The sequence below is a fragment of the Tasmannia lanceolata genome, unplaced genomic scaffold (genome assembly GCF_043159265.1).
Source record: "Tasmannia lanceolata isolate RefF3 unplaced genomic scaffold, GAP_Taslan_0.1 ptg000018l, whole genome shotgun sequence".
Taxonomy (NCBI): Eukaryota; Viridiplantae; Streptophyta; class Magnoliopsida; order Canellales; family Winteraceae; genus Tasmannia; species Tasmannia lanceolata.
The window spans coordinates 15831264-15846992 of NW_027518695.1; the positions used below are offsets into that span (position 1 = coordinate 15831264).

The 15729-nt window shown below is 40.1% G+C and overlaps 1 protein-coding gene across 1 annotated transcript; it reads right to left on the reverse strand.

Annotated features, from left to right (window-relative positions):
- Window positions 1-1049: 1049 nt before the first annotated feature.
- Window positions 1050-10922, reverse strand: LOC143852028 (protein SMAX1-LIKE 6-like). The gene is made up of 3 exons (XM_077361542.1): window positions 9641-10922; window positions 3861-4107; window positions 1050-3167 (listed from the first exon to the last, which is right to left on the reverse strand). Exons 1-3 carry the CDS (start codon window positions 10750-10752, stop codon window positions 1287-1289), a joined length of 3240 nt encoding a protein of 1079 aa, XP_077217657.1. The 5' UTR covers window positions 10753-10922; the 3' UTR covers window positions 1050-1286.
- Window positions 10923-15729: the final 4807 nt, after the last annotated feature.

Consider the following 15729-nt stretch of genomic DNA (forward strand, 5'->3'; position numbering starts at 1 on the left):
CTATCCTCGCTAAAAAAAGAAAACCCGACCGAACCCGAGAAAACTATCTTGGGTAGGGTCGGGTTTAGGAATCTCGGGTTTTCCTGTAAAAAAATAAACCCAACCCGAGATAATTCTCGGGTAGGGTAGGGTTTTGGAAAACCCAACCCGCCCGACCCGAGTTGCACCCCTAATGATCACATATCCAATAGATCTAATCAAATCATTCTACAGATATATTGAATCTAATTCATCTTACCATGCAATTAGTCTAGAATACAAAGAATATTAGAAACTCTAAACAGTTTAATTAACTACTACTACCGATGTAGTTAAACTTAGGGTATACTAAGGGTTGAACTCAGGTTGACCTGACGGGATCAACCCGAAAAAATGTTGTGTAAGGTCGGGTCGGGTCGGGTTGAGTTTTCCCAACTTGGGTTGAGTTCGGGTCGGTTCAGGTTGAGGGTTGGGGCAACCCAACCCGAGTGAAACCTGACATTTTTTATGAATTTTTTTTAAGCTTAAAAACTCGGGTTGGGTTGGAAAAAAGGGTTCCTCCTCCAACCCGGCCCAACCCAAGTTGCACCCATAGGTACACTGAAACATCTTGTTTAACTAAGATGAGAAGCACTGGTTACCCATGTACGTTTTACTGATCACTTGGTCAATGCGCAGATCTAGTATCTTCACACTTAATCTCACACTTCACTCTAAACTGTTGATCTAGGATCAATAGTTGCCCACATAAAATATTACAAATTCTTCAAGAAAAAACGGAAAGAGCAGATGATATCAACAATGTGCTGATGATATCAACTCAAAGTAATTTTTTTCAAGTGAGAGATGGGGTGAAAGATGAATTAGAATCCGTAGATTCCCATGAAAACTTGGCATTGCCCTACACGTAAAGAATAGATTATCATAATTGACTTTGCAAGAGAATAAATAGCTTTTAGACAAAGACATTTAACCAAATTACATTCTTTTCATCATCTATGCTTTATCTCTATATTAGGGTTATCCACAATTACTGTCCTCTTTTTGTCAAGTCATAGAAACAACTCATAAAATTGCAAGGCAGTTTTCCATTTTGTAAGTTGTCTACATGTAATCAAATCCATATCCAAAGATTACAAATCGTCATACATTCACTAACCACAACAAATTCAATTCAGAAACATAACCTGATAAAACCCGAAAACAAAAAAATATATATATGGGATTAACAGGGGACTGGAATTGATCAACTTAAGATTAATAGATGCTAAATGCTACATTATACATCTAATTAAATGACAAACTTCTCAATTTAGAATAACTCTAGCAGGAAGGCAAACTCCAGGCGCCTGCGCTTCCTTGAAGCGTTCGTCACAAGTCACTAGTTTCAGTACAAGATGACCCGAAAGGCTGCGGTACCTTTGCCGAGCCTCTGCGAAGCTCTCTCCAAGAACCTGCTCTACCCAATCCTCAAGCGCTCTCATCCCATCTGACAACCAGACGGCCGCAAGTATCTGCTCCATAACTTTAGAATCAATCTCTAGTGTACCCTCTGATCCAATTATTTTCTGAAAGATCTCACTGATTTTCTTCAAAACATTATCTGCAAGGGTGTCAAAATCAAATGGTTTGAATATCACTGTGTGATCCACTGAATCAGAGAACTCTTCAAGCCAACCTTCTGTTTCTACGGACACATCGTCTCCAAGGAGTGTAGTTGTCGAAATCAAATGATTTGGTTCTTCGATCTCTTCTATAGGCAGATTCAAATCCAGGTATGTATTTGATGTCCTATGCGCCCGTTTAGCCACCTCGAAGGAGTGTGGTTTTTCATCACATTCGCCGAGCTTGCGTTTGTTGATGAAAACCTGACTTGAAGTGCTCTGTTTGTTTTTGGATTCATTCTGTGGAATAACCAACACATTTGAACTATTATTGTTTGTGGTATCAGAGATGTGCCCAATCAAAATTTGCATTTGCCAATCTTGGGCTGCGAGAATCCTTTCCTCAGAGAAACTAACACAGTCTTTCCCAGTGAATAAGGTTTCTTTACCCTTCACTTCTCTTGCCGTTGTCACAAAGATTGCATTGTTGAGGCCAATTTCTCGTCCATGCGAGTCTGTTAATTTACCTTTCTTAACAGTCTGGGATAAGCTACTCTGAAGTAATGAATCAGCCTTATCCACATTTTCAAGGAAGACAACCGATCGAGGTTTCCTGATTAATTCTGCAGCAATATACTCAACTACTGACTTCCCTGTAAATATTAAATCATACCCATTCATCTCTTGCCCGAGGTCAAAGATTGTATTTGGTCGGGAAACTCTATCTTGGGAAGTTACATCCACACAAATTATGTTTTCTCTGCTTCCAAACATCATATCTGCAAGGGCCAAGGCTATTTTTCTCTTTGCAACCCTATCTGGACCATGAAAACTCAGCCATATATCTCCTTTGAGGCTTGCACCACGACACCTTTCGTTCCCTAGTTTGCAACGCACTATAGCCTGGTTAATAGCACATATGGCTTCATCTTGATAGCCAACCTTTTCTATGAGACCTCTCCACAGCATCTTGAAATCTCTAGGATCAATCTGGCCATTCATATCAGAAGCCACATTGGACTTCATTGCATTTGAACCCGGGTAGTTTCTCATAGGTAGATGCGTATTTGGTACCATTTGATCTGAAAAAGAAGAACAGGAGGAAGATACGACAGGAACAATTGGTAAACTTTCGCTGACGGCATCAAACTCGGTTGGTAAGCACCCACTCAAGTCCTTCAAACGTTCTTTACAGGTTTGAACGCTTTGTTGCTTTTGTTCCTTGCAAAGAGAAGCATCAACAATTCCCAAAACTAAATCAGTCTTTACAGATTCGGAAACCCCGGATGCAGGAATGGTCCGGTGTGGTGAGGAAATCTTTTGCAAGTCCATCGACATGGAAATGCAATTTCCATGTGCATTATGGTCTTGAGACACATTAGTAGCCATGTTCTGACTATCGGCTCTCTCCTTTCTATCTGTAACATAAGGGAGACCAGCAATGCCTGGAAGAACTTGGGCTCCTATCCCGTAAATATCTGCTTCATGCATCTGGCTGCTGCGGTGATGATGTTGGCAAATATCATTCCATTTTTTTTGTAGCTCCATCACTTTAGCATTCATTACCTTTCCATCTTCTTTGGCCTGCACTGAAGAGAGAGAACACGACTGTTATGTAGTAAATATTGTAACATTAACTCATCCAATTATTCCTGATGGAGCTTCATGATGGAGTGGATATACAATTGTGAAATGACCTAATAGAACCACATATATGACAACTAGCCAACAGAGATAAAATTGTGGTAGTGAAAACTTTTTTAATCAACATCAACAAAATGTTGGTGTTAAAGTATAAAATAATAAATAACGCCTTCCCCAACAGCTTAAGCTTTTGGAGTAATTGGTGGTTTCACATGGTATCAAAGCAAAGGTCCTGGGTTCAAACTCCTTGATATTAAAAATCCACATGTAATGGCTAACCCAAAAGAGGGGCCACGTGCCACGTGTAAGCAAACCTTAAAAGAGGGGGGGGAGTGTTAAAGTATAAAAGATTAAATAACACCACCATCTCCAACGGATTTAGCTTTTGGAGTAATTGGTTGTTTCACATGGTATCAGAGCAATATCCACATCTAATGGCAAACCCAAAAGAGGAGCCACATGTGCAGCGTGTAGGCCAACCCTAAAAAGAGGGGCCACACATGATAAAAGATTAAATAACGCCTTCCCCAACAGCTTAAGCTTTTGGAGTAATTGGTGGTTTCACAGTTGGATTAATTTTGTCATTAAGAAGGTGGAACAGAACAAAGACATGACTTTGGAAGAAATACACACCTTTGCCACATCCAATCCCGTGTTCATGCTAATCATTCCAGCACTTTGCAGCCAGGAAGGCAAGCTAGCTTTGCGCAAATCTGAAGCTGCAACTGTGGGTCCCTTCAAGATAGTAGACAATTCTTCTTCATACTTCTCATTACATAAGTGACAGCGGAACACAGATTGGTGTACGCTGTTTACAGGGATCTTTAAATCGGATACTGTTGAAAAAAACCCACCAAATGGAACAAACGACTCCATCAAGCTGTAAGTATATCATGAGCACTGAACTGTGAGATCCAATTGACACAAATGGTCAGCAGTCAAAGTAAAGACATGAATATAGATGTCAGGAAAATGGTAAATCCAATCAGGCATCGTATAATGAAGCATGGTTGAAGATCAAAATCCTCAGTAAGCACCATACCTTCATTTAAGGCATGATCAAAATGCTTTTGCTACTCCATAGTAGTCCAAGCTATTATGTGATTGTTGCTTACACACGTCAACAGAGTATACTACTTGTGTCAACAGTCCAATTTTAAATTCTAAGGGCTGTACCCATCCCAAAAAAAAGTAGCTTTGATTCTCTACATCCCTTTCAGGACTGTGCAAACAGAACATGATAGGAAATTTGCATGACAATGGAACAGTAAATTTGGTAATCTTTTGCCAACTTCTCTCTAAATAATTACATAAAAAGTATAACTCCTTTCTAATTAATTCAAATTATTTTCATCATATGGGTGAAGCCAGTCTTTATCAAGGGGGTATACCTATTTTCTGAGGCACAAGGCCAACCAAAGAGAGTCATATCATATAGATCTATACCACTAAGACAGATGTATCCTATTACATACAGTATGTTCCATAGAACCACAATATAGCGGGGTGCTACTATGCATAATCCACCCGCATTACCTGAATATCACAACCATGCCACTGTGCATACATCTAAGATGTAGGTACTCAACAAAGCTCCAAATGCTGATACTAATAATGACTGGTTTACCAATGGCTCTCTATGAATTAATAATTATGATTGCGCCTATATATGGATAATTACGATTACCATAACTGATGTTGATTTATTTATGGGAAAATGATAAAACCTTCTTACTTTTTAAAGTAATTAACACAAACTATTTAAAAATTCATCCTGTAAAAAACAGACTTACTTTTCAAAGTCTTCACACCATGTTTCACATGCAATTCATACACATATAATTATGCAATACATTGATATAGTATACCCCACTAATAGACTTAGGGAACATTTGGATGGCCGGAATTGGGAAGCAGAAACAGTACCACATTCCGTTTCTGCCAATTCCGACTTTTGGTTCAAATTTTTCCGTGGGATGAGAGATACTGGGCGAAAATAAAGGGGTAATTTTTGGCGGAACGTAACCCACCTAAGAGGTGGTATTCTGATTCCAACGCGCCTCTCTCTCCCCTGATAGTCTTCCTCTCTCTCTCTCTCTCTCTCTCTCCAATCCGGCGAGAGCCCCTCTCCTGGCCTTTTCTTTTAACCTAACCTCCCCCCCACCTTGACAAGAGCTTTTGAAAATAAACTTTACTCTGGGACGAGCTTTTGAAAATAAACTTTTCTCCATGACAAGAGCTTTTGAAAATAAACTTTTCTCCAGGACAAGAGCTTTTGAAAATAAACTTTTCTACATGACAAGAGCTCATTTCTAATGGTATCTAAACTTTTCTCCATGGCCTCTCTTCCTTATACGATATCGTAGAGCAGAACCTCTGCGGATTGATTCAAATTGTACGCAATCTTCCCGGCTACATTGGACACCATTTCTAACATTGGCATTGCTTTGATTAGCCTCTACATGAGATCCGGATTATGGCCTAAGGCTACGGTACCACTTTTTTTTTTTCCTTTCTTCCGTTGTGTTTCTTTTGGTATGATACTGAAATAAAAAGAAGATAAAAAGTCTTTATTTTTCAGGGAGAACGACGAGGGTTTGGTAAGATCTTCAGTCTGCTGCATTTGGGTTTTGATGAGATCTTCAATCCCCTGCGTTTGGGTTTTGTTTTTGGTAAGATCTTCAGTCTGAAGCATTTGGGTTTTTATAAGATCTTCAATCCGCTGATTTTTGTGCAATCAAAGTGCAAGGTGGGCTGGTTCATCCGATTTTTCAAGTTTGAATTTGGGATTATGGATTTTATTATGATGAGGAGGGTCTTATCTCCCTTATGGGAGCATTTGGATTGCGGGTTTCGGAAACAAGAAACGGAACGTGATTGATTTTTATCTAATTCTTGTGTTTGGGTCCACAATTGGTAACGGAATGGGGACTACAGGTGGAAAAAATCCCGGAATATTTGGGGGCGTACGTTACCCACCCAAAGAGGCGGTATTCTGATTCCTTCGAGACGTCTCTCTCTCAAGAAAAAAACAAGCACGTCTCTCTCTCTCTCTCTCTCTCTCTCTCTCTCTCTCTCTCTCTCTCTCTCTCTCTCTCTCTCTCTCTCTCTCTCTCCAAGCAACAAAACCCATCAACTATCACTCCCCTCTTACTTGCAATCCATTAGCTCCCAAACCACCCTGCATCTTTTCTCTTGTCGCCTTCCCTCTCCTCCCTTGTGCTCCACCGTTCAAGCCCTTTTTTCCCAATGAGTCCTACAAACCCTACATGCCTCAAGCAATCAAAAGAAACCCTAAACATGTACTTCATGTTCTTAGAAGTTAGAACCCTAGAGTAAAGAAGCATGTAAAACTCTAACACACCTCAAGCAATCAAATGAAACCCTAAACATGTAAATCCCATTCTTAAAACCCTGGAGTAAAGAAACCCTGAACATGTAGAAAACCACCCAGAAATCCTAAATACAGATTATGTGGAAATCCCCTATTCAAACAAGGCATGAAAGGCGGTTCCTCCCCCTTCTAAACTAACAGAGATCCAGATTCTTCTCTTGATAGAGTTATAAAAAAAAGTGAATAATAAGGTGCTTTCAAATAATTTCTTTTAGTTTCTTCTCTTTTGGTTTGATTTATCATGATCATGGTTTAAAATTTCGGTTTCACTACCAGTTTCGGAAATCTGGTACTCAAACGGAATGATTATTTTATTCAATACAAAATTTCCGACGAATTGCCGAAATTTCGGTGAAATATTACAAGTTTACAACCCACTTTCTCTTTTATAAATTGATTGATTGTGACACCTCAAGACTTCCGTGTACAACACTCAACCAACTCTCTCTTTTTTAAATTATAATTTGACTGTCACACATCAAGAGTCAAGAGTCAAGAGTCAAGAGTCAAGACTTTAGTGTACAACACTCAACCAACTCTCTCTTTTATATTTTAATTAATTATGACACCTCAAGAGTCAAGACTTACGTGTACAAAACTCCTCTTTCTCAAGCTTCGTCGGTAACGACACTGGATAAGCATAGAAAACAACGGAATGCAAAATCTGCTACTCTCAGTCATCCTCAAGATTGGATTCACAGGAAATAATGGAGGAAGCAACCGGTGAGGATAATATGCCGTGGGGTTCAACCAATAGTCTATTAAAAAAACAGGTTTTTTGGGTTCCCCACATAGGAAACCGAAATTTCGGACCGAAATAATAAACCGTTTCGGTTTTAAGTGATTTCGGTGTCGGTCTGCACCGAAATCCGAAATTTCGGTCGAAATTTAAAACCATGATCATGATCACTCCCAAGATGAACGTGGCTGAGGGGGCTTGCCCAACTCTTGGTGTGAGCAAGGTGGGAGTTCCTGAAGAGACCGAGACGCCTGATTCCAAAAAATTTTGATGCTTACCCAAACATTATAATTGGAATCGAGTTTCCGTTTAACAAGGGAATCGGTATTGGAAAGGAATGTAATGTCTATTCTGATTCTTGATTCCGGCAATCCAAACGCACCCTATGTGTGTAGGTGAAGTAATGAATTCCCATGCTCAACCAAACACTAGAATTGGAATCAAGATTCCCTTTACAGGGGAATAAGAATTAAAATGGAACGTGATGAGTATTCCGATTCCTGATTCCAGCCATCCAAACGCACCCTTGCTCTGTTTGGTTGCCAGTTAAATTTTTGTCCCAGGAAGAGTTAGCTATATTTTGGTCCCATCCCATGTTTGGTTGCCTTTTAGCACTAGGTTTATTTTAATCCCACTCTTGTAATGATTACTTGTGGGGTGAATTTTTTAATCCCACTTTTGTAATGATTGCCTTTTCATCCCAATCCAAGATAACCCCAGGAACAAAAATAAACTCAGGAACCAAAAATAAGCTTGAGAAGAATTTTTTTCTACCTAACAGTTCATGCAACCAAACAAAGGTTTTTTTTTTCCCACCATAATCCGGTGGTCAACCAAACATGGGATTTTTATTTTACCAGGATACTTCTAGAACTTCTTTTTTTCCCACCTATCTCCCAGGGTATTTTTTTCTCCCACATAACTCCCAGGAACAAAAAAAACCCGGCAACCAAACAGAGCATTGGGGTTTTGGTTTCGGTATTCATTTCGGTTTTAGTAATGCATTTGGTGGCGATGAAAACAAAAACATTTCAGTTGTTTCGTGTTGATTTTTGTGGAAATGTAAAACCATGATCCTAGGCAATATCTCCATTTCAACCCTGAATTGGTTTCTATAGCAAACATGATGGACCATATGGAGTATTACCTCTATTAATTAGTATTAGCATGCCATTCATGATCACGACTTCAATAACAATGTTCTTCAGTTTTCGATCGATACGACCATGACTTTAATACGACAATAAGCACCTTAGTTATAAAATTCGACCATTTTGGCCGAAAAGTTTCGTTCCGTATGGAAAGCCAGAATGGAATACCTCTATATTCCGTTTTGCCCTCTGTTTCGTCCAGTTTCTGTCAGTTTCGACCAAAACTTGGTGTTTCATTCTGTTTCCTCCGAAACTGGGGGAGATTAACTTTTACTATTTTTTTCCTCTTCACTTCTTCTTCTTTCCTCTTCTTTGAACTAGATATTTACATGCAAAGTCATTTAAGTAAATAAGATTTACATGGAAATAAGGGAATACCCCCATTTGGATTTATTAAAAATAGTTTCAAGATCAAATTCTAAAAGGATAAAAATTCAACTTTCCAGTTCTAGTACAAAATTCGACCCCTTCGGTCATTTCGGGCCAGGTCAAAATCTTAATGTTCAAATGATGGGATATTTTTAAAATTTTAAAAATTCATAAATTGTCTCATATTCAAGCATTATTAAATCACAAAAGTGCTTTATAAAAAAGCTCATAATCTGGTCTCTAAAATTTTTTCATCCAGTCAAGGCACTGGTCAACAGAGGCATTTTAACTGATTTTCCTTTTAAGTAAATGTTGGATTGGGTTGTAGAGGATGGTCATGTTGTTCCAATTTTTTATGTTTTTAGAGTTTTTTTTTTAAATAACTATTAAAAAAATTTCTCCAGTCATAGCGTCTTTTCCAAAACGAAACACCGAAACATTCCGTTCCACTAACAAAAATGAAACGGCGAACAAAATGGAATTCATAACTAAGATAAGCACATATATAACTCAGCTATCAACTCACTCGATGTAAGTAGCAATATAAATTCAGAATTTCCATGCCATAAAATCCGCTAAGCCTGGTCATCAGTAAACAAGATTAAAGAACAGGCAAGCAATTCAAAAGTTCAAAATATAAATAAAATCAGAACAGTGTATGAATTGAGACTCTTGATTCAAGAGTAGCCCATTTCCACTCACTGATGAATTTATCTCATCCAAAAAGAATACTTTTTTTGAAAGAAAAAAGAGCACACACCTGTTGCGTCTGGAGTAAAATCCTCCCATTTCAGAACTCACAGAAGTGAAGGTCAAAACCTGAAGATCCCAATCCTTCTCCACAGAAGGATAACACGCCAAAAACTTCATATATGTCTCATGATCCATCACTGTTCCAATCAACCACAACCTCCCTCTATGAACATCCAACAACCTAGTCAATTCACCCACCATAAACCTCCCCTTATCCACAAAAAACCCCTTCAAATCCCCAACACTAACAATAACACCCCATTGTTCTGCCAATCTACCCAATTCAGAAAACCCAGAATCGCCCCGGCGGGGCCCACCAATCTCCATCACCTCCTGTTCTATACAAATAAACTTAACCCTAGAAATTTCTTGAGGAAGAACAGAACCCACAAACCCTTCTTTTCTCTGTAAACAATCCGCAAAATTCCGAACCGCGTCTCTCGCTGAAACCCCAATAAGCAAAGGATTCCTCCCCATCTTTCCACACAAAACCTCCCCAATTCTCCTACAATCCCCAATTCTCTTCCAATACTCATCAGATTCTTCAACAAAGGGGAAATTGAAGTTACATAGAAATAGAGGGGGGCGTAATTTAACGAAGGGGGGCCTCATTATATTGAGCTTAACATCATAATTTCTAAATCCTGCCTCCCCAAATACTCGACTCACAACCGGGTCATCTAAAATCGAAATAATAAGCTGTTTAAGTTCAACTCTAACACTTAATAACGAAGATTGTTGTGGGTTTTGATGTTGTTGAATAAAATGGTAAGAATCAGGGTTTCTTCTTTGTATAGCTTGAGAACGTTTGATTGCAGCCATGAGAGAGTTTGAAATTGGGGGTTCTTCTAAGGTTTGGGATGAAGGGAGCCGATCAAGAGCCGAGCAGATGCAGAGCTCGAGGGCTCGGAGCTGAAGCCGATGAGAGTAAGCCGAGCTACGAGCTCTGGTGCAAGCTTCTCGTAGAGCCGATGAAGGGAGGGTTAGAAGAGCTGATACGGCGTGGAAAGATGTTGTTTGAGCGTGTCCTCGTCGGCGCGCCACGCCTACGGCTTCCTCTATGGCTCGGGCCGCCTCGTTCGTGAGACACTGGCGCGCGCTACTTACCGGAGTCGGCATTACCGGCGAACATAAATTAAAAAATATATAAATATTAAATTTTTTCTGTTTTTTTTTTTTTTTACCCCCTTCTAAGAAGGGTTTAATATAAAGTTGGAGTATAATAATAATAATAAAGGTTGTAAATACGGGTTTAATAATAATATAAATTTATAGAGGAGGGATGGGAAGACAGAAGAGAGAAGGAATGAAGGATGTTCTATGGTGCATGAGTAATGGGTGGTGTGTGGGCCCCATCATATATTCCTCATATTTTTGAAATAGATGCTGTGTCCACTTATTTTGTTAGTGGGGCCCATAATGACACTCATGTCCCCATCTACTTTTGTAGCACACGGTCCTTTTGGAAAAATAAAAATAAAGGCTGCTAGGAACACACGCTCGAGGTCCCCCAATACCAATAGTCCTTCAAATCTTTTTTCATAGGACGATTTCCTAGAGTGGGGCCCATTTCATAGGACGATTCAAACCGTTCATTTCTTGGGACATAACATAAATAGGCTTTACCCAGTCTATCATCTTCAAAGAATGATCCTACTCCTATGGATCACAGGGTTTTGATCATCTTATGGAGATGATTTATGAGCTGCTTCCTATTGTTGTGGCCCAACAAATGAGTGGTTTGGATCAACCTATAGTAGGCCCCATTGTACTTTTTGAGTATAAAATCTCCTTTAAACAAATATTGGTGTTAGAATGTGTTAGACCTAAAATCGGTAACAGGTACAGCAGTGACGTGAGAGCTGAGCTGGATGACTAGGGGAGCTGAGTCCTGAGGGACCGGAGTGAACGAGGAGTGAGGTGGTCGAGAACGAGTCCTGCTATGAGGGCTGAGTCCTGCACAAGGCAAGCGAGGTCAGAAGACCAGACCGGGTTTTACTCCGGACAGGCCCTTCGACACTCAAGTCAGTATGAGCAGGAGTGAAGGGGAGATGTTTAAGAGTTTTTAGGGAGAGAAGGGATTTTTCATTACCCATTGGTCTGAGCTTTGATCCCCTATTTATAGGGAAAATCTGGTGAGGTGTCCTGGACAGGTGTCCATGACAGGTGGCGGCCTGTGAGAGGCTGCAGCTCACCTACTCTGGGACAGGTGGCGCGGCCTGTGAGAGGCTGCAGCTAACCTACTCTGGGACAGGTGGCGGCCTGTGAGAGGCTGGTGTTTTCACACCCCATTAGAATGCGACTGTATCAACTTGTATCTTCGGAAAATGCTTGTTTAAGGGAAGTGATATTTACGCCCCTTTTGATCACCGGGGATACCCAACGCTGGTGTACGTGGCAATCAAACCCACCACAGGTTTCTTCTGACGTTAAGTACATCAGCCTTCTTTTAGTCATTGATACAATAGCGCTGGGTGTCCCTTGTGATCAAAAGGGGCGTAAATATCACTTCACTTGTTTTAATCGTGACTAATGATCTTATAGACTACCCTGAAGCAACCCAAGAGGCCTTCTCCCATGCTAAAGTGATATCCCATGATGAAGGGAAAAAGGGGCTAAATAAAACCCTCTTTTTTTTTGCTTTGAATGAATTTTGATGGATCTGAAGGGTAGGATCATCCCATTAAGATCTAATCAATGGCAGCGAGTCGGATTTGCAGTCTGAAATTAAATTAACGGATTCGATCGCGGCATTGTGGCAACTTGGATCCCAAAAAGTGATTGTTAGAAAAGAACCTTATGCCAGCTATTTTCTTAGCATTTTCCTGAGACAATCGCAAGAAAGATCGTGTGTCGCCTGTGATGAGAAAGAAATTATGTAGGAAAGCAACAAGGAGACCACCACCGCACACGTTATCCTTCATCTTCTCTTTGGAATATATGATGCTAAAAGAGCTTAGATTTTCATGGCCTTTCCACGTCTAAGTCTTTACTATTTTGAGGTAAAAAGAGGAGTTTTTGTCTCTTCTTCTTCTTCTTCTTCTTCTTCTTATTTTCTTTACATTTGAGGACATGGCTTTTATATCTCTGAGACCTCCAAAGAAACCACTTCTCCAACTCTCCAACCCCTTTCTTTTCCTTTTTTCTTTCTTTTTCTATGTTTGTTATGCAGGTCGTGGTTTATTAAGAAGGTATGCTTGTCTTCTAAAGTAGAAGAAAAAGTAGCTACAAAATGTTAAGCTACTCAATAGTCTCCCCTTGTGCATTGGATGGTGCTAAGTCCCTTTCTATCTCTTTCTATATCCTTTGTTAGACTTCAATGGACAAGGAGGCTGACCCCAAAAGGCAAGGCCACACGCCTCTATAGAGGCTGACCCCAAAAGGCACATAATTGTGACATACACATGGGCACCCTTTAAGAACTCTCTTTAGTCAATTATTGATTCACCCGACTCTACTTCCTTTAATTTACCCTAGTAGAGTTCTCGTCTAGGTCTGGGTCCACCCTGCCAAAGCAATAAAAAACTCCTTTGACTCGCCCGAGTCAATTCCCTTTTACCCAGACAAAGTTCTTTGTCTGGTTCCTAGTTTTAAACTACTTAAGTGGCCAAAGAGGCTGACCCAAAAAGGCAAGCCATAAGCGTCCAAGAGCCATAGAGGCTGACCTCAAAAGGCACATACTTGTGACACATGCACATGAGCATTGTTTGAAAACTCTTAGTCACTTGTTGATTCACTTGAGCCGACTTCCTTTTACCTTGGTCGAGTTCTCATCCAGGTTTGAGTTCACCCCACCAAAGCCATCTAAACTCCTTCTCACCCGAGTCGATTCCCTTTTACATTGGCCATGTTCTTGTCTAGGTCCAAATTTTGAGACTTGACATGAAAGCACGTGCATGTCCCGCGGGCCTAGACATGTGTGGAGTATCTTGATAACCTCACCTCAGAATCTAACCTCCTTTCAAGACTCGTTTTTTATTCTTTTATTAGAACGTGTCTTTGGATTCTCATCTTTTCCTCTGTGGTCCCATGCTCTTATTTGAGCGAGACCAGACTGGACACTCTGGGACCATTGTATACTAGAACAACAAGGAAGTGGGGAGATATTTTGGCAAGTGGGATGCACCCCACCCCACATGGGATGGTGATGGTGATGGCGATGGCGATGTTGATGGTGATGGAATCATTCATTGATGAATTCTCCTATTAGTGGCCTAAACTGTTCATTTTCATTCATCCTCTATCCTTGAATCGAATAAAGTAAAACCAGTCGACTCGGGTGAGTCAGTAATTGTTGTAGTCAAATTTTCAATTGCCACAAATAGGGTTGCAATTTCGGTCGGGTCTGATTGAACTTTTGTTACAAAAATGAAATGGAATCAACCCACACCCAACCTGATTTTATGGTAGAGGCTCAACTTGAATTCCCAATCATCATCGATCCTAGTTGTAGCCATGGTTTCAAATTTCAGTTTCGGAATGCGTTTCTGCCCAAACCGAAACCGAAATTTCTAAATTTCAGTCCAATTCTGACGAAATCTATTAAACTAATATTTTATCTTATATGAAATTTCGGGAAAATATTAAAAAATAAAGAAAATCGAGATTTTTGAGTTAAAATCCCCTTAAGTCCGAAATTTCAGGAAAAACGAGCCGAAATTTTGTAACATTTCGGATATACCCAATTTCATGAAAGTTTTCTAAAGGATTCATTAGCCGACCCCAACTAGTTTGGGACAAAGGCTTAGTTGAGTTGAGGTTGCAGCCCTAGATTTTTCAATTGAATAAGTATAGAAAAATATCAGAAAAATTCAAGGCAAAACCTAGTCAACTCTGGCGAGTTGGTGATTTAAACTCTCTCTCTCTCTCTAGCTACATGAGAGGGAATTGAAAAGATGGAGAGCTAAAAGAGGTGAAGTTGATGGAGGGCACTATAACAATGTGTTGGGCATTCCACTAGCAAAGATTCAATATGGTGGTGGTGAACATATTCAACGTTACATTCCTTGTTGCATTTGAAACCAAGAGAAAAGAAAACAGGCCTTTTGCCCCCACTACTGCTTGGAAGTTGGAACCTTTTGGCCATAAAGCTGTCTCGCATTATTGTACCAGCACTGCATTCCCTTGCACCTTAAGGATGACATAGAGATCTCCTCAGAACTAAATCATCACTCATCAGGGCGGAGACAGTCAAATGGGTAGCTCTTTTTCACTCTTCCTGTTGGAAAATTCCCCAAGTCTAGTCAATTACACCAAAGGCATCAAAGCATAATAGAGTCTGGAGCCTTTGATTCCAATGGAAGCATCTTCATTTTCACTCTAATGTGTGGTCTCTTTCAGTGTCACGAGAAGGAATGTCCCAACGATTTTCATTAGGATTCAATCATGATCGTCAATCTATCACACTAGTGTGTGAATCGGACCTTCGATCTAGGGATCATAAGAGCCGAACCATGTTGGTCTGGTCCCATGCCGAACAAACATCCCATTCATAAGATTGACGTCTTCAAGAATCAACGTTAAGATTCTCTTGGCATACAGCTTAGCGATGCCCTATAGATAGGTAAAGGGGCTACGACTATCAAATCAATGTAGAGTCAATGTAAATCTGCTCGGACCAATCAGACCAATGGTGTGGCACTTGTATCCAATAGGGTAATTTTTAGGTAAAAATAGTGTTGAAAGTATTCGTGAACGGCCTACCGAGAACTAAGCCACACTGATAAAATAGTAAATAAACCATAAGTCACACTGAATGTATGAGTTTATGTAGTTATGCAAGATTGTCTTTATTCACAGGAGAGAAACCATCTTCTACTATGAGGAACGTGCACAAGACATTGTAGAGTGATAATTGGTAATACCTTAACCCAATACTTACGAGCTCAATTCTCACACCCTGTCATTCAAAAGCACCCAACGTTCAAGTGAAGCCCCTATCACTTCCTACACCTACAAGCTCTCTCTCTCTCTCTCTCTCTCTCTCTCTCTCTCTCTCTTCCCCAGTACTGTAGCTAGGAAACATTCGACAAACTCAACGAGTTTAGAATTGTCCAAAACTACTCCCTCTTTCCTTAACCTATTAGGAAATTACAA

Coding starts and splice junctions, on each gene's coding strand:
- LOC143852028 (XM_077361542.1), bottom strand. CDS start 10,752: ATGCCGACTCCGGTAAGTAGCGCGCGCCAGTGTCTCACGAACGAGGCG. Junction 4,108..9,640: donor TTTTACTCCAGACGCAACAG/GTGTGTGCTCTT, acceptor ATATACTTACAG/CTTGATGGAGTCGTTTGTTC. Junction 3,168..3,860: donor CGGGATTGGATGTGGCAAAG/GTGTGTATTTCT, acceptor TCTTCAGTGCAG/GCCAAAGAAGATGGAAAGGT.